Genomic DNA, 24,302 nt, shown 5'->3' on the forward strand with positions numbered 1-24,302 from the left:
TCATTTCAAAGAACAGCAATCAGGATCACTAATCAAGCAGGAATCAAAAATCCTTCATAAACTCTAAAACTGCTGAACGCACAGATTCAGATTTTTGACACAGATTGGGGGAACCACAGATTAAACCTTTTGTATTTCTATTTGTGGAACAAAAACTATGGAACAGTTTTGTAATTTTCAAGTCTACATATTTATACTGACCTTTATATTTATATTTACACACAGACTTTGCCGTTGTCTCTGTTTTTGTGGGCCAAGTGTGACGCACATGGTAACTCAACAGTGGATTAATGAGTGCATACATCTTCCTACTCCAGGACTGAGTTGTTATTTTATGTCATGTAGATTGTGTCGACTGTGTTTGCGCATGTATGTGTGTATATATATCAGTATGTTTGTATTTTGGTTTGATGTACAGGTGTTTTGCAGGCCTACGGATCGATCATCATCATTAACATCATGATGAGATGATGATGAGAGTCCCATCCTGACCTCCTTCCCTGTGCGCTCTGCAGTTTTTGCATGGAATAACTGGATCTCCATTTATAAAACGAGCAGTTTCCATTTCCATTTCCAAAAGCAGAGCATCAGGTGAGGAGCGAGTGTGTTTTGTGTGTTTGTCACTTTGCTTTAATGGGCTCATGGCTAAATAAACATTCCTGAAGTCTGGAAATCGTCTTTCCTTTTACCTTAACAGCCATGATCAGGCCACTCGGCACGTGTCTCATCTTGTCCACCACGCCGTACGCTCCTCTGCCGAGCTCGGAGATCTGCTCCAGGTCATCTGCCTTCACCTCGAAATTCTGCACAAATGGAGGACAAGTTCCAGTGGACACCAAACCCACAGGGCGAGGAATCTCTCATGTCTCTTTAAAGCCATGCAAAAGTCTCCTCCACGATGCAGCAGGATACTTCCTAATTTTTTTTTGTTTCCAATTGTTCAAACACGAGAAAAAAAGAAATCTCTTTGACTTGTGGCCAACTCGAACAGAGAACGAGCAGCCAGCCCTGCCAATGGAAAATTCCACTTATTTGAGGAGTTTAAAATAAATATTTTTACTGCCTGATGGGCAATAAAAAGCATTCCAGTCTAACCACAATCAGAAGTGTTCAATTCAGCTGTAATGTTCATCAGGACATTCTTTACAGCCAACAGAGCCGCGATTAAGCCAACCTATGTGGATCGACCAAAATTACACTGGGAGGAGGAAAAAAGTAAGAAGTTATGTAAGAGACCGCGACGAGAGGAGGAAAAACAAGCATCAAACCCTGAATGGGATTAGGAAAGGGGGAAAAGAAGACAGTAAATGAGCCAAAGGAATAAAATTACCTTCTCTCCAATTGTTACACAAGCTTTCGAATCCAAATCTCTGGGGGGTCTGAAACACAAAAACATTTGGTTACATATGAGCAGATTAAAGTGTTCTTTAGAGGACACGTCGCACATTTCAGGCACAAAACAGCAGAATTTATTCTTCTGCAAAAACCACCAACTATGAAAAGATGCTTCTGGCTTTCAATTCACTTCAATTTTATGTTATTTACTTCCAACAGCAGTCGCCTCAGAGTGCTTCGTATTGTAAGGTAAATGTCCTTTGCTTTGGGAGCAGCGATTAAAATTAGAAAAAGTCAGAATCTTGAAATAAATAACTGAGCTTTTTCCCCATCAGAGCCAGTGGAGAGAACACAGACTGTATATGAGAGACGGAAGCAGCAACATCTGTTTGGTATTAAACCTAAAACTGAGTATTTTTACGATCTTGGTTTTGAGACAGGATGTAACAAGACCTGGCTTCAATTCAGTTTTATTTACACAGCACCAAATCACAACAACAGCCGCCTAAAGGTGCTTTATATTATAAGATAGAACCTACAATAATACATACAGGGAAAAACCCAAAAATCATGTGACCCCCTATGAGCAGCACTTTGGTGACAGTGGGAAGGAGAAACTCCCTTTTAACAGGAAGAAACCTCCAGCAGAACCAGGCTCAGGGAGGGGCGGGGCCATCTGCTGCGATTGGTTAGGGTGAGAGAAGGAAGACAGGATAAAGACATGCTGTGGAAGAGAGCTCCACTTTTCAGGACTGGAAACTGCGTCCATCCTTTATACCACAGGTGTCGAAGTCCAGGCCTCGAGGGCCGGCGTCCTGCAGGGTTTAGATGTGTCCTTGATCCAACACAGCTGATTTAAATTGCTAAATCTCCTCAACATATCTTGAAGTTCTCCAGAGGCCTGGTAATGAACTAATCTTTGATCCAGGTGTGTTGACACAGGGTGTTTTCTAAAACCTGCAGGAGTTCGACATCCCTGCTTTATACTATTCGCTTAACCTGTTTATACTACAGTGAAAAAAACATAGTAAACAACTAATAACAAAACTATATAAAAATATTAGATTAATTAGATATATTAAATAAGATGCAATACACAAAATAAGAAATTAAAATAAGCAGAAAAATACTACACTATTAAACAGATACTTTTGTAATTTAAAAACAATGAGAAGCACAGTTAAACACAATAATGCAGCCACAGTGTTTCTGACATTTCATCTACAAGTTGGCTCTGAACCAGAAACGCCTCTGCAGCTGCAGGTTTCTTAATGAAGAGGACACACTTTAAAAATACACTGAACACTAACTCTTTTTGTTGGTTGCAGAAAACCTGTTCTTATCAAAAGTCAGCTGCAGACTGAGCTTCATGTTATCAAAAATGTGGAGAAAGAGCTCCAAACAGAGGCTTTTATTGTGGCGAGAACGTGCAGTTATCAGGGTAATTAAGACCAAAGAAATTTACTCTTTCATGTTCACACACTGCTTGAGGGTGTGGCTGACTGTAAAAGCGTGCTTACAGAGAAAGATGGTATTAGTGGGAGCGTAACTTCCTCCTCCTATTTCCTGCTGCTGCACAGATTTTCATTTCACATATTCAGCTTTCTGACTTGATTTAAGAAAGGGTCAGACGTGCAAACCGGGATAAATAATCACACAGATAGAAGCATGCGTGCATGTTTCAGTAACATTCTGCAGAAATGACACTTACACTGAGCTGGTACTGGTAGCCTGCTCAAACGCCTCCTTGGGGAGCTTGAGCACCCGCTTCCTCTTACCTGAAAACAAACACAAAACAACACGAGAGAGAAGCTGTGAGAGTTACAGCCGCATGAACAGTTTGAAATAAAATACACCAGGAGACGTCGTCAGAACCACTGACTACAACTGGGGAGTATTTGATACAGCTTGATGATTCAAGCCACACTGACCACCAGCATTAATGGTACAACAGGGCAGCTGTGCATGTGCAGCTCTGCACGAACGAGGAGAAAGGAGGCAGAGGGAGACAGACACCGGGGAGTCTATTTCTGTCTCCCAGTGAAAGAACAGCAAAAGCTTTTTTTCCCCCCAAACTAATTGTTGACAAGCAAAACCTATCCATTATCTTCCAATTATCCAAAGTTAGGCTGCTGTGGCAGCAGGCTCAGCAGGGCATTCTAGACGTCCTTGTCCCCAGCAGCACTTTGCAGTTCCTGCTGGCGTCTCGTCCCAGCTGGGCGTGCCCCAAACCACCTCAATTGGCTCTTTTAGACATGAAGGAGCAACGGCTCTACTCCGAGCTCCCTCAGCATGTCTGAGTGCCCTTACTCCGTCACCCCGGAGCTCGTCCTGCTCGTGCCTGCAACCCTATTCTTTTGGTGACTACCCGGAGCTCACAGGTTACAGGCTCTCATCACCACAGCAGTCCAGTACAAGCTCATTACTGCTGGCTCAGCAACAATCCACCAGCCTGCCACCTCTCAGCCTTCTCAGCATTCCTGAAGATTCTGAGATGAAGTGATTTCAATGAATTTATCCTTAGTGGTCCCACCTGGAGGATGACCAACTTCATGAGAAATTTGGTTTTAATTCACTTAATGGACTGTTTGTTTGTATCACGTTTCACTTAGGGATTTGTGATTAATGAAACTCAAAGTGGTGAAAATCTTTCCAACTTTGTTGCACATGTGACACAGAGCTGAAGTGTGGAAGCAACGATTTCTTCATCGTCTACCTGATCTGTCTGCCGAGGTTAGCTCCTTGAACTGGTTTGTGGGTTGCCAAGATGTGGGTTGAAACTACACAATCTGGCAACATTGTATATGTATTTTAGTTGTTCATAATAGAGTCTGAGAGTCATACAAATGACTACATTTTACCTGCAATGACTGCAAAACTGTGAGATTGTCTTAAAACTTCCATACAAACAAATATCAAAGATCTGTGACATCAAACCAAGAGAAGAATTCTTTCGACACTTCTAGAAGCAAAAACCTCAAGATGACAGTTTTGGTTGAATTACAGTAAATCACATATCTGCTGCAACTCCCTGTATTTGTGCAAACTTGTGTAACAGTGGAGTCTGAGTGAAGCTCAGAGCAGCACAGAGCAGACTCATGAGGCTCCGGAGGATGGGTTCACTGGCAGTGGAGCGTACCCCAAAATGAAAGCATACTTAACTTCTTAACATAGCTCAGGATGAGAGATCAGTTCATCATCCTCCTCGGCCTTTGTTTTCTCCCCTTCGGCAACACCAGAGCGCTCGCTCTGTAAACCTGATTATGTGCATTTTTCTGTCCATTCAGCCAACGTGCAGCTGTCAACAACATTAAAAGCGGGAAATTCATAAGAAATACCTGCATATATCTGCACTCCAGGATGATCAACTGTTCAAACACAGATGACCTCATACTTCAACAGCAACCGGCCACTGAAAAGCCAAAAACGCCCACTGCTGCAAAAGGGACCGAAAGATCCCGCAGTTAGCACTCCCTGACCTGGCCTGGATCAATCTACAATGCGGTGCTTTACGTCTGCATTTTTCCATTTTCTGCTGATACAGCATCTTATCCGTACTCACGCTTGGATGCAGTGGGTGAATCCAGATCCTAACTGACACTGAGACACAAGAAGCCGAAGGAGAAAAGGAGATCTGGGAGCCCAGGTGTGCTTGCTCCATGTGGAGATGCTACACTGACAGTTTAACGGCCAGACGCCTCGTTAATACGCGCACTCGAGTGTGTCGATGCTCTCTTCGTCTGCAGGTAGCAACTGACTCCAACCTCCTCAGACTGGCTCTTAGCAGCTTAGCCCAGACAGAGTTTGCTCATCGTCAGATTCATTTCCAGATGGGTCTTAGGGGGAAGAAATGGATAGATATTGTGCCTCTGCTCACCCCCATCAGCCTGCTCTACAAAAAGCAAAACCATGCAGTTTACACCCACATGCAGGTCTGACCTTTGGTATGAGACACCTGCTTTCAGTTTAGCAGCTCAAAACAAATGAGAGGAAACCCTGGTGTCTATGCATGTTCAACGGGCCAGGAAGTGACCCACTAATATCCAAATATGCATGTCTGAAAAATAACAGAAATGTCTGGAGTCAGAAACTTTGCTCTACAATTTCACATCAATTACAGAGTAAATTGTCAGTTAAATTTGACCACAATAAAGACCAAATATGGGTCAGATTACTGTCGATTCCCAGTAATGAAAATAACCTGCGGTGAATAAACATTAACGGGAGCTGAAGTTTAGCTCGTTGTTTCCAGCTGTTGTGTGGATCCTGCTACAAACACACATTTATGTGCATTCACTAAACACCACTCACACCGCTGGTAAGCTAATGAACTATGACAAATTCCTGATACGTGAACGCTGGACTGATCCGACAGGCGAGCAGTCGCGCGCAGAAAAGTCTCAAATCTGCCGTTAAATCATTTGTTAACAGTTATTAAAGAGTTTCACTTATTTTTGCTCAGTTTGGTTTTTTTATTTCATTATAATTTATAACTGGTAACAGAGTGAGTGCCTGAAATGAATGAATGCACTGTATGAACGTGTGAAAGAAGCACTAAGAAGCACTTAAAGTAGAAAAGCACTAAATAAGTAAACTACAGCTCCATAATAGATGGCTGTAGTTACTGAGAGATCATCGTCTCATTTTAGAGCCTTGAGATGAGCCTCTTCATCACCTTCACCTTAAAAAGAATAACAAGACTTGTAATTGACCACTCGTTAGCCAATGAATGTGTGGTTTCACAACACAAACCCTCCATTTTGAAATATTTTCAGAATGGACTTCTTTTTTTTTTTAATGAACCAAAATGAGTAACTGGAACCGGAAACTGGGCAGGAAACGGCTCACAGACTTCTGTAGAACCAGAAGCCTTTTTGCAACCACAGCAATCAGATAGAACGCAGCTTTGATGCACTTCCACGCAGGCTTCCTTTTTCTGACCCCGAAGCTACGCCCAGGTTTTATTCTGTCCTTGCAATAAACACGTGTGTCTGTACTGTTGTTCTTCATGTGGGTTGTGAGTTTCATCAAACTGACAAAACAACAGCTGTTTGAGCTCAATGTGTCATTTCAGTTTGTTTTTTATTAATCTAAAGACACTTTTGCTCATTTCAGTGTGTATGGACACATTTCTATGTGGCCTTAGTGATAATAACTACTTCAATGTGGCAACAGGTAGTCTATAATGCACATTACACACATGCACACACAAAAAGTGCACTCAATAATTACACAGCCATATATCCAACAGGCTATATCATGTGCAGACAGCATCCTGGAGGATGAAATAAGGAATTGTCCTTGTCCTGTTTCTTTATGATGAACATGTGGAGAGCACAGACATGTCTGTAGATCTTGCGTAATTCCTTCCTTCCTGTACTCATAATGATTTTTGGTTTTTTTTTTTTACTCATAGAGGTTTACACCCACATGTGTATCCGAAATGCTGAAGAAAGCCACGTGCTATACGCATAACAGCGAGTGCTGAAATTCTTATTAATAGTCTAATGACAAAGTTAGCACATTTTATTGTAAGTGGCTGCGGTCAGAAAGCAACACTGTGCAGCTCCCAAAGACACAGTCGCCATTCACACTTCTGGCATGTTGAAAGTCATGTGTGAATGAGACGTGCACGGACTGGTTAAGGTTTCTTAAACAGTCAAACTATCACAGAAAAATGGCCACAAGATGACCCGCTCTCATTCCCGCAGAGTCAAACACAGCTGCCGATCTGCAGGCCCCGCTGCAGCACGATTAGATGCATAGGAAAATCTGCTCAGCGTGATATTCTGACACATGGGTTAACCGTTCTTCATGTTGTGAATGGACACATTTAACTCAAACCACAACCTCTTCTCAAAGTTGACCCGTGAGTTTTGACCAAACTCAGCTGTTAGTGAAAGCAAAAGTAGATAAGCAAGTGAAAATGAAAGTAAACAGTGGCTGAAACAGGAAAAGAAGAGCGGTCTGAGTTCACCGTCTTGTGATTTATCACTGCCATATCACATGGCCCATAATATGCCCTTTTAAACCTAAAAAAAACCTAAAAAAAAACACCTTTTATTGATGATTCTTATCATAAGGTGCTGCCAAATTTTACATATGGTGACTGATATTGTGGGACCTTATGTAATGTAATGTGCTTAATTTAACCATTGCTCAGAATACACTGCTGCTGCTTATCGCCCACATTTGGGGGCAAAATTCAACCCCAATGTTAAAATACAAACTTCAGATCCTAAATTTGAACATGTTCCTTTAGACCCTCAGAGACAACAACAGACAGAACAATTAAGAAAGTGGGTGAAGCTGTAGTTTTTCTATGTGTATAACTCGGCAGAGTTATGCAAAAACTGTCATTAATAAATTTATGAGGACACAAAAGCATGAAGGCTGCTTGTCAAAGGGTAATCAAACCACAGCGTTTGCTGCCAGGCAGTCATGTTGGATCTGCTTGCGTACTTCCCGGTGAATGGATGGAAAAGCATGCGATGCTTGGAGCAGCTGATGCACGCTCAAAGGTAACATTTAAGGAAACCACAGAGTCTGCTGCCCTTTGATGTCGTGACATGTTATTTAAAGGAAAACTCAAGGTGTGGCTCTTCAAAAAGCTGACGAGCACTGCCAGAGCAATTACTCGGATTTCTCACATTGCTATCCTGAGATAAAACATACACACAAGTGACTGTGAGCGGATCTGTAATTTAAAAAAATAATAAATAAAAAAGCTTAAGTCAGATCAAACACACTCCTGTGTGCCCACATTTTTTCCTAACAGGGTGTGATGCCGCTGTGCTATGCGGCCCTCCACCGGTGGCCTCTTGCTGCCGGCCTCCTGGTCTCCACTTTCCAAAGATGCTTTGTTATACCAAAATGTCACTTTGAGCCCCTCCTACGTGCATTTACACAGACAACAATAGCAACTGGAAACCAGCACTGTGCTAACAACTCACACTGAAGACCAGAAAACACTCATAGAGATGACACCTGCACGGAGTCTGCACAACACACTTAAGCAACAGCCTTGTAGAGACATACTTAAGTATGTTTTCAATGTGCCTTAACAAGTCTGGTGGGTCTCTGGCAGCCAAGGCAGCTTCAGGAAATACTTCATTCCTGGCAGGAATTTTAGGTATTAGTCAAAGAATTCTTGGTTAAAAGCTTCAAATGAGTTCCACTCCTGAAAAAAAAACAGCCAGTGTGTTTCAGTAGGAGACCAGGAGACAATTATGTTTTATTAAAGTGGTTTATCACATTAGCAACTAAACAAATCCCCCTTTCCCCCCAAATACTTGCATAGATAATTACAGGAATGTTGCACAATCCCCATAAACAATTCTTATCAATGGTGCTGTGAAGTGAACTGCAGTGTAGTATAAAGCTAGTATCCTCTGCTATTATATTCCTCTGTATCTAATGTATATCTCCAACAGCAGACAGACCAGTGTAGATACTGTACACCTGAGTATCAGCAAAATAACAACAACTGTACCTGTATATTAATTGTATAGCCAAAACTACAGCTAGTTGGCTAACCGTTCCCTTAGCAGCCACTCCAAATGTTAGCTTCAAATCTCTGCTTTGTTACAGTCTATGAACTGTTTGATATTACACTGAGATAAGTATCAGAGTTTTGGGAAGCTAGTCAGCTACCATTCCCCCATATATGATTTTGTTTGTGATATGTTAGCAAGTAAGATATAAATAGTGAGCTAACGGCAACTTAGCTAAGCTGCAGAAACAGCTAATGGGTAGTTCATAACGATTAAGCAAGTGGACAGATAAGCCCTGGAATAAATTAGGGGATTTCTTCCCTTCACAAAAGTATTTTACTTAATGGGATAGCGTGCACATTACCTTAAGATCAGATAGAAGAAAGACAGCTTAGGAGAGTATTTGATCCAAAAACCAAACAATCCTTTTAGGAATCAAATAGTAGCCTAAATCATCATTCAGTCAAACAGGCTTCATTAGATAAAACACTTTTATTCTGGTTTATGTTAGCTAAACTTGTCTGCAACATCCATTGATGCTTATCACAGCAGCTACCTGGCTAATCTTAGCCTTCCTCCTTGGCAGCAAAACACTGCCTGAAATAGTGAGGACTGCATTTACTGGATATATTGTAAAACATGCCTTAGTTTATTCACCTGATAAGAAACATAGCACAGGCAAGATACCAAGAGCACCAAAGATGCTCCCACTGGGGGGGAGGGACTGTAGTTATAGTATTTCTAACAGAGACCACATGGTTATTATGGATATGGTTATACAACACAAGCTATTGTAGAGTAAGTTCAATATCAAGTGTCAACCACATGCCTAGAGACCTGGTGCCAACAATCTGCAAACAACCAGTCTACCAGTCAATTGCTAGTGTGCAAGGTTGCAAGGAGACATACAGTGTCACAACTTTTAACAACTTTGGTTGTTAACAAATGGACAGCGACTTGTCTGCAAATGCTCAAACACCTGTACTGCACCTGAAAAGTTTGATGCAAACTGAAAAAGAAGAATGTTTGCCTTAAAAGTAAAAGTTCCACCTTTGTAAATATGTTACAATATTAGCACAGCCTTTCCTTTGAAAGGGAACATTCTACCCTTCCAACTTAAAAGTTTCACTACATCTCAGAGAGTAAATGGCGAGTGTTTCCAGACACATTGCCATCTTCTACACAAATGGTAGGCAACCAAACGAATCACACTGAGATTTGTGGTGATTTCACCTGGCAACAGCCAGAAACCTCCAGGAACCAATCACCAGCCGGTCAGGAAATACACTTTTTTTCCTAAAACACTACCGATTTCCGGGAGGTCACCAACCAGTCTCGAGGCCTGTATGATGGAGATCTTAATAAACTGTGCTCAGAAAGGAGGAACAGATAAAAATACAGCAGAGGAAAATCCTAAATTTATTCCTGTTATAATGTAACAAATACATCAATTAATGAAGCATATTCACAAATTTAGTCCTTTTATAGAAGCTCAGATTTACCAGCTTTTGCTCTGCGCTCACAGCACCATAAAAATAAACATGTAATTTCTCTTTGACTTGCTTTAACACATCAGTCCGTTGATGAAGATCCAAAGATCCCTCCATGTCTACATTTTACCGGAATATACAATGTCTACAGCAGTATATTATAAAGAAACTACAAAAAAATAAAAATACAGCATTAAAGCATGAATGAATCAAACCATCCACTTGACAACTGCCACTGTTTTTTCTCCATTTTAACATCAGCTGGCATACTAAAACAGCATTCAAAGTGAGTGCTGCCTGGACAAGGCCAAAAGATATTTAAGGAGATAAAGTGATATTTATATGATGGAGAGATTTGAGACGCCAAAGCATGACTGCTAATTTGCCACAAATGCTTCTCGCTAGCTGACTGGAATGACTACAAAAACTCCACTTCCTGCTGTTACAGTAACTTCACACTAAGTGCAACACAAACAATGAAAGCTGACAGGACACGGACCATTTCATTTCAATAGTTTAACGCTGTTTTTAATTATTATTACTTGCAAAAGATTTGTGAATGCAAATTTAAAACTGACAGGAAGAAAAGATACGAACAACACTAGTGTTTCCCTTTAGGAGACATGGGTGGATTCTATCACTATTCAAAAAAGATGCAACATGATAAACAATCAGTTTAAGCACTAAACACAGTCAAAGAAACCACAGCAGAACAGAAGTAATGAGTTCATATTTAACTTTTGCATAAAAGGCCAATAGCACTTTTTAACATAATATTCTCTATAGGTGAGAACAAGAACCGGCAATAACAACAACTCATCCGTGCTTCTCAGCCTGATGGAACTTGAATTGGATTTAAAAGGTAACCTGGTAACAAACAAATAAAAACACAACCTCTGTAGCGGAAGTAACGACAAGTTCCACATTAAGAGAAAGGAAAGATTAGCACTGTTGTATGCATTAAGCAGACCTGGAAGTTTGTCAGATGATTGACCTCAGTGTCAGGACAAAAGCCTCACTGTGTGATCACACTGAAGCGACAGCATCCTTTTTCCTCCACAAGTGAAAAATGCTTCTGCCTTACAGCAGCAAGGAGATCATGAGACAAGAGACAACATGTTCCTCAAAGCCAGGAGACAGCGTTATTCTCCACACTATTGCGGGAATATTAACATGCATGGCATATTCCAGCAAAATCAGTGGCAACATGCAGCAGGGCCAACATGAACAATAAGGGCAGTAGGTGCAAAATGCATCTAAAGCGCTGCTTTAGATGCATTTTGAGGGCTGCACATCTCAAAATCTGCTGCAACTCTGATGAGAAATGACAAGAAGAGAGGAGCAAACAGAGGTGTAGGAAAGAAGCCGAGAGAAGGTGGTGGAGGGTTGGAGGGGCAGAGCATTATGTAATCTCTGTGGCTGGAAGGAAAATGCACAAGCTCAGCTTTGTAACAAAATACAAGACCACATCCTTAAATTATGCTTCAAGTAAGGATGTTATAGTGCCAAAAATTGACAATCAGCAATTTCACAATTTTTGCTACACTCTTCAAGTAAAAGGACAAATGAGGGAAATGAATTTAAATGAGGGACCTGCTCATTGGCAGGTCTCTCGTTTAAATTTACATCTACCAGAAGAGATTCAGACGCTTTTCCTCACACTGCAACTTTTTATACCCCATCATTTAAGGGCCACGCCTTGATATCTTGGTTATGTAACGTAACCGCAGATTCTATGAGTCCAGGCTACCTAACAGTTTACAAATGCTAACACAAAAAAGAAATGCTAACACAAAGAAAACGCTACATTACATGGTACACAATATTTTCATGCAGCGTTGTTAGCATTTCCCAAATTACCTGCATCATGACAGCTAAAGTCTCTGCTAGCCAATGCTAGCTAAGTTTAGGTTGCACTACAAAGTAGCCCTCAACAGGTCAGTGTTCACTGGCTTCAGATCAGATTTTAAAGTTTACACATACTCCACACAGCTTTGGCATTCATGCAGACAGTTAACGATAATGCTAACATTACACACATTAACTGTGCTACCTCCTAAAACATTGGATATTGCAATAAAAAATAAAGAGCTTATTTGGTTCACATCCGAAGGCGAGCCAAACAAACAGCATTTCCTATAAAACAGCTCACTTTGCAGTGGACTTTGGGTTTTCTAACCATGCAGACCTTTTACACACACTAGAAAACTTTAGCACTCAAGCAAAAACTTTATACATACAGTCCATTTTATTCCAGGTTAAAGAACAAATTGCTGCAAAGCGAGAGCTACCACTTAGGTTGTAGCCAGACAGACAATGTAAAGCTAAACCAAAAATCCATGTTAAGGGAAAGTTAAAGGCTTAAAAGCCAGCATGGAAACTGTAATACAGAATTTGGATTGAAAGGAGGAAACAACTCAAACTTATCAGATCTGAATGCCTCAAAGAGAAAGAGTGTGAACACAGTCTTTCCATTTAGCTACTTTCTTCCTGCTTTGATGCAGAGTCCTGGTAATTCATTGACTTTGGTGCCGACTTGTGCAAACTACTATATTTCAGTTTGATAGGTAGTGGAGTGGAATTATAACATAGCATAGCATGATAAACTAAAGTGCTTATAACTCAAGACTGCCCGTCAGTAAAGTACTTGCATAAAAAGGCATTTCAAAGCATACAAGGAAGTGTAGTGAGCAAGCTAAAACTATTCTTTCTTCAGATTATGTTACATAACTGACATGCACAACTCCTTTTATTCTTGCTGAGCTCAATATCAAACTTGAACACTGTGGTAGTGGCAGTGTGGGTTAATTAAAAACAGCAGTACATATCATTCCCGGTGATTTGCAGCACATGAGCTCAAGTATGCAGTGAAATGCCAGAGGGAGGCCACGGGAGATGAGCGCCTGCACGGAGACACTCCTTGTTCCCACTGAAACCGGCGAGAACAAGGAAGGTGAGTAATTAGATATAACACACGCAATTATTTCCGTCTCAAGAAGTGACGGTGACAAGAGAAGAGCCGAGGGAGACAATGCTTCCAGTTTCTGCCCCACCCAGCATGAGCATGCAACCAGCCTTGCATGTCATGCATGACAGTTTGAGAGCAAGAAAAAAGGAAATAATGCAGAGAAGAATGTTTGCAGGAAAGACAGTGCTGCAGAAACAGAGGCAGAGTGCATACAGAAAGCCTCAATGTGTGAGGGCCTGAGGGCTAATGAGCCCGGATGACGGGGGGAACGCATGGTGCCAGCTGCTAACCCACACATGCACTCCGGCTGGAATTCCAACAATCCCAAGAGTTCCTCAATGGAATTCCACAGAGCCAGAGGAAGAGAGATCAATCACAGAGGGAGGGAGGAAGCAAACAACAAATACTGACACAAGGACAGTAAAAGACAGCAGCACAGAGGGGAGGGCGGCTGGTGGCTGGTTTGAAAATAACTCCAGCCAGAGCCCCTCGGCTGTTTGTCCCCCCTCCGACCGCTCTGGCAGTTTGTGAGATACTCTACACTTCCAAAGATTGCAGCTCCTTTAGGTTACAGCTGTTGGAACCTCCTTTGGGAATCATGTCGTCACTGGCTCCTGCTACACTTCCTTTGCACTCAGTTCAACCTGAATGATTCGCAGAAAGCGGGGTGTCGACTTCAGGTCACTTCAGAGCACAAATGCTGTTTCAACAGGCTGAAACCAGGTCAAATACCTGAGAACAAGACTGCAAGGCCTCCCAAGGCTTAAATATGTGGGGACATCAAAGATCTTGCTGGCTTAAACACTTCGCTTTGTGTCTACTTGGCTGGCTAACTGACTGGTTTGCCAATAGAGTTGTCCCATGGGGTCAAACTAGCGTCACAAGTTTAGATAAAAAACATTTAAAGCTTCTCTTAGACGACTGGAAAGAAAAGCGAGTGGACTTCAAGTCTGTTGAGGACTTTTCACCACTCATCCGGAAGCTTCTTTGTCCCTTTAATGGGCCGTTGACCCACTATCGATCATGTGCCCCATCACACAAGTCAAGGTGTGAAAAACTGTGTGAGTCATTATCAGCCAAGATTTCAGGTGAAACCATTGTGAGACCTTGCCTCACCCCATCATGTGACCTATTGAGATCAACTGAGGCAAGATGTGAGCGGGCGTTAAGGCGCCTGGGAAGGATCTCAAAACTGGATCGTAGGTGGATTGTATGAGGGGTGAAGCATACATAAATTAGTTCAGTCGCTTTTCTTTCCAAGCGCATTAGATTACCATGACCTGGATGACTGGCATCTTCCTAGTGCTATTTTTTAATTTGTTGCTCAACAAGTTGGAGAATATTTTCATGTGAACAACTACAGACGACATGAATTCAACGTATATCAAAAAATAGATAAATTACTCACGTAGTTGGGAACCAACATCCTGGACAATCCAGGGGCAAAACCAACCAATGTGCATGTGGATAGATATTCAGTGATTAATTACTGGGCTATTTTTCAAACCAGTAATGACAAACGTATAAGCAAGCATTCAAAATAGCCACAGAAAAAAAAAAAGACAATTTCTCGAAGTGCTTGCTTTTTTCCACCTTCAAATTCAGTCTAGGGACTAAAATATTGCGTAAAACACAGCCCCTCCCTTGAGATACTGTCTAAAAATGTAAATAACATGAGGTTTGAATCCTTTTACTGATCTACAGCCCAGCTTTTTTTTTTTTTAAATCAAGCACTTTTCAGAGTCAAAGTCAAAGCAGCTACATTTTTACAGCAATTCCAAAGTGACTCAAGTCTGACAGGCTACATGACAAATACGGCTATTTTAATAATGTACCCACCAGCGGGGAAGAGTGTTGACTGCCTCTTGTACTCATGATGGTCAACAAATAGGTCTTCACCTCCAGAACACTTAAAAAGACTGAGTCACCGATGCGGCATGAACTATAATTTCTGCATCCATACAGTTAATATGGGAGACCGTGTCCTTGCATTAAGCGTCCTTGTAAGATAAACCGAAATTAACATCTTTGACCTGTTTTAGATTACATATGGCTGTTTGTGTTGCTCCTGCAACTGACCAATCACAATGTTTTGATGTTAAAGCTTTGCAAATTGAGGGAAAATACTAAAATAGGACATGTAATGTGTTGAGATAAAGAGAAGCCACATAAAGAGAAGACCATGGGGGGTCAAATAAATGACAAACTCGGGGAGTAAATCTGAAGATATTCATTGCTGTCAGTTTTTGGTTAGGTTTTGCCACATTAACTATGGATTAAAATACTTTTCAGGTTGGCCTTTCTTTGTAGCCGACACACCGGTAGACACATTTCTGCCACGTGCATCTTTATCACTCCCAAGGTGCCAAGCTGTGACAGAATGAAAACCTGATTAGACAGTTACATTGATGGCCCTGGAGCCATCAATAACAATATGAAAATATCACACTTTGCCCTGTGATGCCAAGGAAATGTATTCGTCCATCCCAAGTCAAAATTCGATCCACGGCCGGAGCCAGAACATGTGGAATGAACAGGCAAACAACTCTGATGGAATTGGTTACTCATCAATTCAAAAAAAGAAAAGAAAAACAAGGATCAAAGGCAGAGGACATGAGAGTCCGTTCATTGTCTTTACATCCAATCACACACACACGTGCACAAATTAGAGAAAAAGAAAAGTTAAATGTACATTTAAAACAGTACTGTAAAGGGCAGTCCATTACAATTATAAACACACCGAGCCACAACAAAATCAAGGCTAAACAACCCATTTTAAACCGCGTCATTAAAATTGCAGCCATCTGCACGAAGTACTCTCATTGAGAAATCTAGCTGTTACAGTGCACGGTGGACAAAACATAAGAGACATTAATGAACTGACACTGGGACAGTTCAGGGTCAGTAGCTGAAGGTTCAGACTGTCCTCAGTAAAATATGATGATTTGATGATTAAACATGCAAAAAGAACCAAACGAGCAAAGGAGAAACATGTTATAACTGTGATTACCTAAATGTTCTGTTAAATCCAGCCATCAAAAAAAATGTATTTTCTTTCGGTATGTGCACAAACATGTAACCAAACATAACCCGGCTGAAATTGTCCTTTTTGTCCGTCCACTGCCGAGGTGCTAACTGCAACCGGTGATGGGTTGTTTTATTCAACACAAGTGCTTAAAAAAATAAATGGATAAAAGCTGTTGACTGCTGGGTAATGTCAGCATGAAGAGTACCTTCAGACTGAACTCGTACAATTTATACAGGTTTTAAATTCTAGCTAGAGAAAATAGCTGCCAGTAAAACCACTTTTCTACATTGTCGTCTAAATGAGGAGTGAAATGCTGGAGAATAATTAAATTGTCTTCAGGCAGACGTTCAGCATTCAAATCCAGACAGTCACACATCGCCCCACTGAAGGGGCGAAAGGATGATTTCAAATGCATGGTGCTCAGTGTTTTATGGAGCTGGCATGTAAGCAGGAGGACTGATCATCAATCTTCATAGATTTTTCAGGCAATTCTAAATTTAGCAGCACAGACAGAAGAGCTGCAGGTTGGAGTCAAAAAGCCCACGGGTAAACATGCAGCAATTACAAGGAGTACATTAACATCTGCATCCATCTGCACTCAGTTTATTTGCCTTCACTATCTTACAGTGCAGAGCTGTGTAATGAGATCCTCGCCCTCATTCTCATCTCGCCTCAGCAAGAAAATCTCAAATCCTGCTTCCATTGAGACATTTTCTGCACAGCACACACACTCTGGAATATCTCATTATTCTCTACACAACAGGGCTGGAATAAAAAGGAATGATTTGTTGTCTGGATCCAGTGGATCATCTGAACAATGCTCTGAACAACTCTACTGTAACTGCAAGAGGGGGGAAAAAGCCACTACAGAACTGGAAGCAGACCAACAATCAGTCCGTCGAAACAGCAAATTTAGTATCCGCGCAGCTGAAAACGCAGCCTCCATTTGCATGACAAACGGGACATTTGTGCAAGGGGTGCGAGGGCCGGCCGGGGCTGCAGGCGGGACACGAGCTGGGAGGGCCGACACTGTGCACAGTGCACAGCAGTCAGGGTAAAAACCTTGTTGGGCAACATTCAAGTAGAAGCAGCAGCAAGACTTTTAGCCGTGTCAGAACAGAAGGAGAGGCAGCTCAAACCTCATCACATTCTCTTCTTCAGTCACACTTCTGTCAACGTTAGTTTTTCTTAAAACATTTGACTGACCAACATTTAAGAACACGAGTCGTTTCTCTTGGGGAGATGAAACATTTGAATATTTACCTCCCCTAATCATTTGAATCCAGTCTAGAATGCATATGTGAGCAATTTCTGAGCCCCTCCCAGGCAATAATTACAGCTGAAATTACCTCCTGTTTTCCTGTGAAGCTGCCGCTCTCGCTGTAATTTAAATCCCATCCGGAGCCACGTCCTTACATTTCACAGTAAATCTTTCAGTGTTTAGAGAGAGGGGAGACATTTGCTGTGGTAATGTGGGCTCCAGGTAGGCCTTAATGTTCTCTTCAAGTCTCATTTTAGGCCTGTATTTGTTATTCATTAAAAGCATAGAGGAACATACATTGCATATGAGTGTAGTTCACATATTACTAATGGAAACTAAAGAGAAATGGTTACATAGTTACCTTGATGATACACATCAGTATGTACAAATGAATAACACTGACTCTGGTTCACTTCTGGGGTTCCACAAGGTTCAGCACTGGGCCCTTTTAACTCTTCATATTGTACACAGATGGTATGTGTTAAAATTCACTTTATTTTCTGCTGACACTAACTTATGTTGCTCTGGTAAAAGGTCTGGAACAGCTGCGGAATAAAGTGGAAAGGGAACTGAAAGTTTTAAAGAAACAGTGTGGCATTACTAAAACGTATCAACCCAACACATGGAATAGGGCTGTGCCATATCAAACCATGCACAATAATACTGGTATAATATTTAGCTTGAGTTGAACTCGTATGACAGGAAGAACAAGCTGCGGATGGAAACTACTGAACACCTGAAGTTATATGGGAGGTCAAAAAGCAACTGGTTAAAAAACTCGGCCCAAGATACAACATCTCAGGTGGAAAGTAAATTAAAGTAAAAAATTTCAATTTTATTATCTGGCAATACTGTGCAGCTCCAGAGTTACTTTAGTAAGCAGTTGCTTTCTACTTTTACTTAAAATGTCCAGAGAAAACACTACCCAGGGTAGGGCTGTGCGATATGACCAAAATCTCATATCCTGATATAAAACATCCCGATAACGATATAAATCACAAAGATTTAACATTTTCTGTAAATTCTGTGAATCTCGGGCAGCTCGACTTGCGTGAAGTGTTTCCAGCTGTGCGTCGTGTACCTGGAGTCGAGTGTTTTAACCGATGCATTAAATGATGCATTTTTAGATATAAGTTGTAACGACCGCCGTTTTCTTTGTGAGTATTTATTACACGGCGTGCTGCGGGGAAAAGGTTTACTTTTTAGCACCTGACGGCTCTTTTTTGCTTCTTATCCGTAAATACTCTGCATCTTTCACGTGATTCAGGTTTTTTTTTTTAAAAGTCTCAACAGGATCTTGAGCTTTATTGTGAAAGGTTTATGTGGAAAATAAACAAGCGGACACACGATGGTTTTACTGTCGTTGTTGCTAACGACAACGCATAAAAACAGGTGCTTGTCCGTCTGTAGTGTGGTTATATTAAATATAAGAGAAAGAGAGAACTTTAAGAAATTAATATAGCCACTACAGTGACCATCAAAACGATGAAAAAATATTGCTGTAAACAGTTTATTTTGCGACACCACGAAACAAACGATGGCGTAAAATGAAACGATAGACGTTTTTATATCGTCATCCGATATATATCGTTATATCGAACAGCCCTAACCCAGGGTACTTTGCTCTACTTTTTCTGCTGCTGGCACATTGGGTAGTTTATCATACTGATGTGTCTGCTGTGACGACCCCTTAAAAAAAAAATAAGGGAGCAGCTGAAAGTTGCTTTATCATCAATGACAGTCGCTGGTTGAAACTTCCCTTTAACCTAGTTTGCACTAATAACTGTTGGTTCCTGTGCGCTTCAGTTACCTCTATATCGTCATAAATGGCATTACTACAAATTTTCTTGAAATATCACAACATAAATTATGAGGCTATTGATAGCAAGTAATATGTAATGTAATGTAACCAATAAACGCAACATTGTGATGAATAATGATGAAATATAGTTCATGAAAATAGACTTTTTGGGTGTGATAACCAACCATAAATTATGTTGCAAAGCGTACACATAGATACATACACTTCATAGATATTTTTCAATGATTTCTTGCATGCGTGCATATGCACTCCTGCAACAAACAGAATATAAACCCACGAGAAAACGCTGGATTCTCCTGTTTACATAGCAGGTCAGAAAATTCAATAAGCACCTCTGAACTCTATTCAGTTCTGTATTTGAGCAGTATTTTGTCTGTTCGAGTAAAAATATTTGTTGGCTCCAACATCTCTGGTATGAGAATTTCACTAGAAATCAGAGCCGTAACAATTATGAAAACCCAAAGATAACCAGCGTACTATGATGTGCGACAAAGTAAATTATAAAAAAATTTTTTTTCAAAGGTCTACATAATTGCTATAGTTGACTTATTACTGCTCTATATTACCCTAGTGTACAAAGCTGCAATAAACAAAATGTGTTCTAGGTAAAAGGCCTTTAGGAGTCCTTTTATTTCATATTAAAATGTATTTTTTCTCATCCTGATGTATTCATGTCTGAACAGATTTTTACCATAGTAGTTGGTGGAGCTATTTTTAACTCTTTTATACACAGCTCTGTAATTTCATCGGTCTATAAAAGATCACATTTTGTAATCTGTTTTAATCTAATCACATATGTGACACAGCATGTAAAAAGCCAAGAAGAAAATGAAGAAGAAAGAGCCGCACTTTCCAACATTTCCAAAATCTGTTTTCTTAACTTCACTTTCTGCAAATATCTCTCAGAATTTTGTCTGAAAATGTAGCTTAAGGAACAGCTTTTGATGCATAAAATGCAAATACACAGCGCACCTCTGCAGCATGAGGTGAAAATACTCGCTCAGCGCAACCATAGACACACACACACACACACCTGGGGGCGCGACCTGGCCAGCCAGCCAGCAAAATGTGCCCCCGTTAACAATGCTGCCAACTTTTCCGTCTTTAGCCTGTGGCGATAACGCTGTGTGCTCTGTGATCAGCCGAAGGGTTCTTGCAAACCTCAGTGGAGTTTTTAATCAGAAATTTAATCATTTACAAATGTACTACGAGAGCGTATTTATCTATTAGTATTGATACTAATCCACAGAAAGTCAGAGAAACAACACATCTTTTTAATTTGTTTTGTTTTTTTGTTTGCATTTCATTTAAATGATCGGTCTGAGGCTAGTTTTTACTGTTGTGATGTTTACTGTTTCACACTAAAGGAGAAATATTTGTCAGGTCCAAGATGTCAGAAGCTTTGAGCAGATGTTATAATGACTTGTCATCGTGCAGACATCAGTAAATATATTCACCTACTGAGAAAAGCTGCAGAGCGATCACCAAATCATCTCTCAGCTGAAAGGTGACCAAGTGGATGTCATTTTAAATCAAAGACGAGATCTTAACTGGGCCTACATCCACTTTTCGTGCGACTGCACATGTGCAGTTTTCTGCTTCTACCGACGTCAATGGATGACAACAGAAACCGACTTCTGCTCTCAGGAAAGTCCCAAACCAACTCATTCATCTACAAAACATAAATAAAACGTGTTGCATTATTCACCACGTGATAAGCTGGCTGCAACAAGACAATTCCTCCGTGTGGGTGGACACTCAACTGGAGCAGATAAACAGGATCTGACCATTAGGGGGGCTCTTGCTCTCTCCTACCTGTTCACCTCCTGTGCAGCCTCTCAGTGCGTGCATGTGTGCGTGTGTTAGAGAGAGAGAGAATGCTGCATGTTGTGCAACAAACCAGCCTCACTTTGCACTTCTTGGAAATCACGGTGAGGGGAGAGAAAAAAGGCCCGAGCTGCTCTCACTGCAGCTGTTTGGCTCTTCCACTGCAAGCTCCATTCACTGATGATCTTAAAGAGGCTGCAGGGGGGAAGCTGAGCACAGCTCCTCCTCCACCTCTTGCTGCTGCAGGGTGGTAAAGTTGGGTCAAAAGTGTGACAGGCATGCAAAAGGGGGAAAGCTGCACATCGGTGGACACCCAGGGGTTTGACACATATCCAGTTGCTGGACAGAAGCAGCAGCTGACACACTTTGCAAAGCGCAGAGAGTGCGCCCTGTTCCTGAACCCTCCACCTTAAAGCTCGCGGGTCGCTTTGCCATCAGTTTGTTGCATTTTCTCTCCTCACGACCTGAAACAAATTTGCAGCCTACAAACACACAAACTTGTCCACTGACAGCTGCAGGTTGTCACGTCATGCCACCCCCCACCACCCCCTCCCCTATGCACCAAACCACATATTTAGAGCCCTGCACGCGACAAGGCTTTCATGATTTACCCCGAAAAGCGTGCACGCGCCACGCGTCAACTCGTGCAGAGTTCCTAATAAAGACCGTCTATCTCGTGACTATTAAGGCGCCCCGTGCTCTACATCCCTGCCTGTGCGCTGCTAATAGCGCCAGTACTAGTGAGTCCACACAGCATCGTCTTACCAGGAACTGTGCAAAGGGGAAGATCTCAAACAGGAAATGCAACTGACCCTTCTTAGCCGTCTAACTTTAAAATGCACCGGCCGTTCTAGACCTGCAGCGGTGCACGTTGCAGCTCGTGCAGCCGTGATTGCATATCGCTAGTTTTGCACACATCGGTTTCATATTCTTACCTCCCTTCGACTGAGACATTTCCCCTTTGCTTTGATGAGGGGGAGGGGAAGCACAAAAGACTTTGCCTTCTTTCTCACTCCCTCCCTCCATCGCCCTCGCACTGGAGCTTCAGCGGCTCGCTTTCTGCAACAAAGATGCAAAAACACAAGCCTCGATCTTCATGCACTTGGAGCCTTTTCGCGTCCGAAGCGTGCGCGTCCGTGCGCAGGGCGCCGGGACGGATGCACGGCCGTCGGGAAATCAGGTAATTCTGCAAATGCACTGCAAAGAATTCTCCGCAGCACTTACATGATGGGCCAAGGCTGGCAGCGGAAAGCTCCTAACTTGGATCAGTGTGAGCCCCTGCGAGAGAACGTTCTTCCTGCTTGGGCCGCGGAGGCTTGTGGGAAATGTAGTGAGCGCTGCGGCGTTTTATTTTCGAAACTGCAAAGACGCTGAAGTTTGTAACGTATCCTAAAAAAGAGTGGGTGTGGGTTTCGTCTGTGCACACAGGATGCAATGGAAACACTGACTGTTATATTCATTTCTGGTGGGTTTTGTACATTTTCAGCATCGATTTCATGATGCAATAGTTTGTAAAACACATAAAAAAAATCTTGCACCAGCTAAGAAATCTGCACATTCTGTAATAAATTCAATCTGTATTCGTTAAAAAGTCACTCTCAGCTTCTTTTCTTATTATTCTATATTATTCTTAGAGATATTAGAGAGTGAACTCCTAAGGGAGCTCTTGGTAACAGCAAGGAGGAAGAACTCCCTTTTAACAGGAAGAGAGTTCCATGAGATTCAGACTCATGCAGGGGCCATACGCTGTGACCTTTGTGGGGTTTTTGCTTTCCAATATAAAGCCCCTTCAGGTAACTGTTGTTTTGATTTGCCACTTAATAAATAAAACTGAATTGACTGGAGACAAATTAGAAAAGCGAGGCTGAAAGAGTTTAGACGTGTGCTGAGGAGGGATCGTGGATACAATGGACAAGGGATTTTAAAGATGAAGCTGCCAGGAAAAGAATGAGGATCACGGATGTAGTGAAGGAGGACATTCTGAGGGTTGGGGACAGGGTGGGATGGAGGCAGCAGATCCACTGTGGCAACCCCAATAGGGAACATCCGAAGGAAGAATTATGATAGAAATTGGTTCAATGTTTTTTAAATTAGCTGATTAAATCATACCATGGATCAAAGTCAGCACAGAGAAAGCAAAAACAGTCAGTGGGAGAAAGGTGAGTGTGGCAGGTCAGTAAGGTTTAAACCCGTGGCGCTCAGGGATTACTCGAGCCTGCACTGATTTCTTTATTTGAGACTGAGCAAGTTTAATATGAGCAACGAGCAAAGTACAAAAGTTCAAGCACTGATTATGCAGCAGAATTATTGCTGCATTATTATTACTGTTCCTTTCATTTCTGTGCAGCTTTCTGCTGTTGAGCTCTGTGCATCACTTTATTATTTATAGAATTATCATCTGAAGAGTCAGCAGTGACGTCAGTGCAGTGAAAAGTAAAAAAAATATAAATTTGCATAAAAGGAAACTTGATCAAATGAATCGCAGGTGTTTTAAACACTCTTTGTTCAGGTGTCTGCAAAGAATCCAGACAGAAAACGCTGTGAACCGTAGAGCAATAATATCACGTTAATAAGACGTTACAGGGGCTGCGAGGTACAAAACACAACAATATTTTAGAAATCACAACAACACTTGACTTTACAGAAAAGTTCATGATGTTTTTTCCGTTTCAGAAGATGAAACCAAGTCCTCGGTGACGAGCTCATGTCACTTCTTCTTTCTGTTGTCTCAGCATGTTTTTGTTAGTAAGTTTGAAAGAGGAGGATGGAATCGACGTGATCTGTTTTCTGAATTTTTGCCTTACACCTGAGAATCACAGTAGAAGTTAAACACAGAAATATATCAGGATTATCCTACAGTACATGTTAATGAAGCCATAATAGTACATCTATGTGATAAAAACAAAAAAAAACTTATTTGCATGTAATAAAGCAGTTTTGTGGTTTTAATAAGAAAAAATATCATAATAATTTTTCATTTTTCTTATTTATTTTAAGTCTATTAGATTTGGAGGGGATGTTACGCGTTGTGTCCATCTAAGGCAAGCATTTTTTTTTGGTCTGCTTAAATGAAGCAGT

At 41.4% G+C, this 24,302-nt stretch overlaps 1 protein-coding gene across 3 annotated transcripts in view; it reads right to left on the reverse strand.

Moving 5' to 3' along the window:
* The window catches only part of map2k6 (mitogen-activated protein kinase kinase 6), a 39,917-nt gene extending 17,398 nt beyond the window's left edge, over positions 1 to 22,519 (reverse strand). The window contains exons 1-5 of one of the 3 annotated variants that reach the window (XM_085285416.1): positions 22,449 to 22,519; positions 22,160 to 22,283; positions 3,047 to 3,113; positions 1,331 to 1,379; positions 690 to 803 (exon numbers count right to left, since the gene is read on the reverse strand). In XM_085285416.1, coding sequence (XP_085141542.1) covers positions 690 to 803; positions 1,331 to 1,379; positions 3,047 to 3,113; positions 22,160 to 22,250 — 321 coding nt within the window. In that variant the 5' untranslated portion in view covers positions 22,251 to 22,283; positions 22,449 to 22,519. Of the gene's footprint in view, positions 1 to 689; positions 804 to 1,330; positions 1,380 to 3,046; positions 3,114 to 3,266; positions 3,288 to 11,288; positions 11,308 to 22,159; positions 22,284 to 22,448 lie in introns of those variants that run through there. The other 2 variants (XM_085285417.1, XM_085285419.1) reach the window with 2 other exon arrangements.
* Positions 22,520 to 24,302: the final 1,783 nt, after the last annotated feature.

This window comes from Mchenga conophoros, linkage group LG8 (assembly GCF_057382185.1).
Source record: "Mchenga conophoros isolate Kocher_MC1m ecotype Shallow Benthic linkage group LG8, M_conophoros_male_GT1.1, whole genome shotgun sequence".
Lineage (NCBI taxonomy): Eukaryota > Metazoa > Chordata > Actinopteri > Cichliformes > Cichlidae > Mchenga > Mchenga conophoros.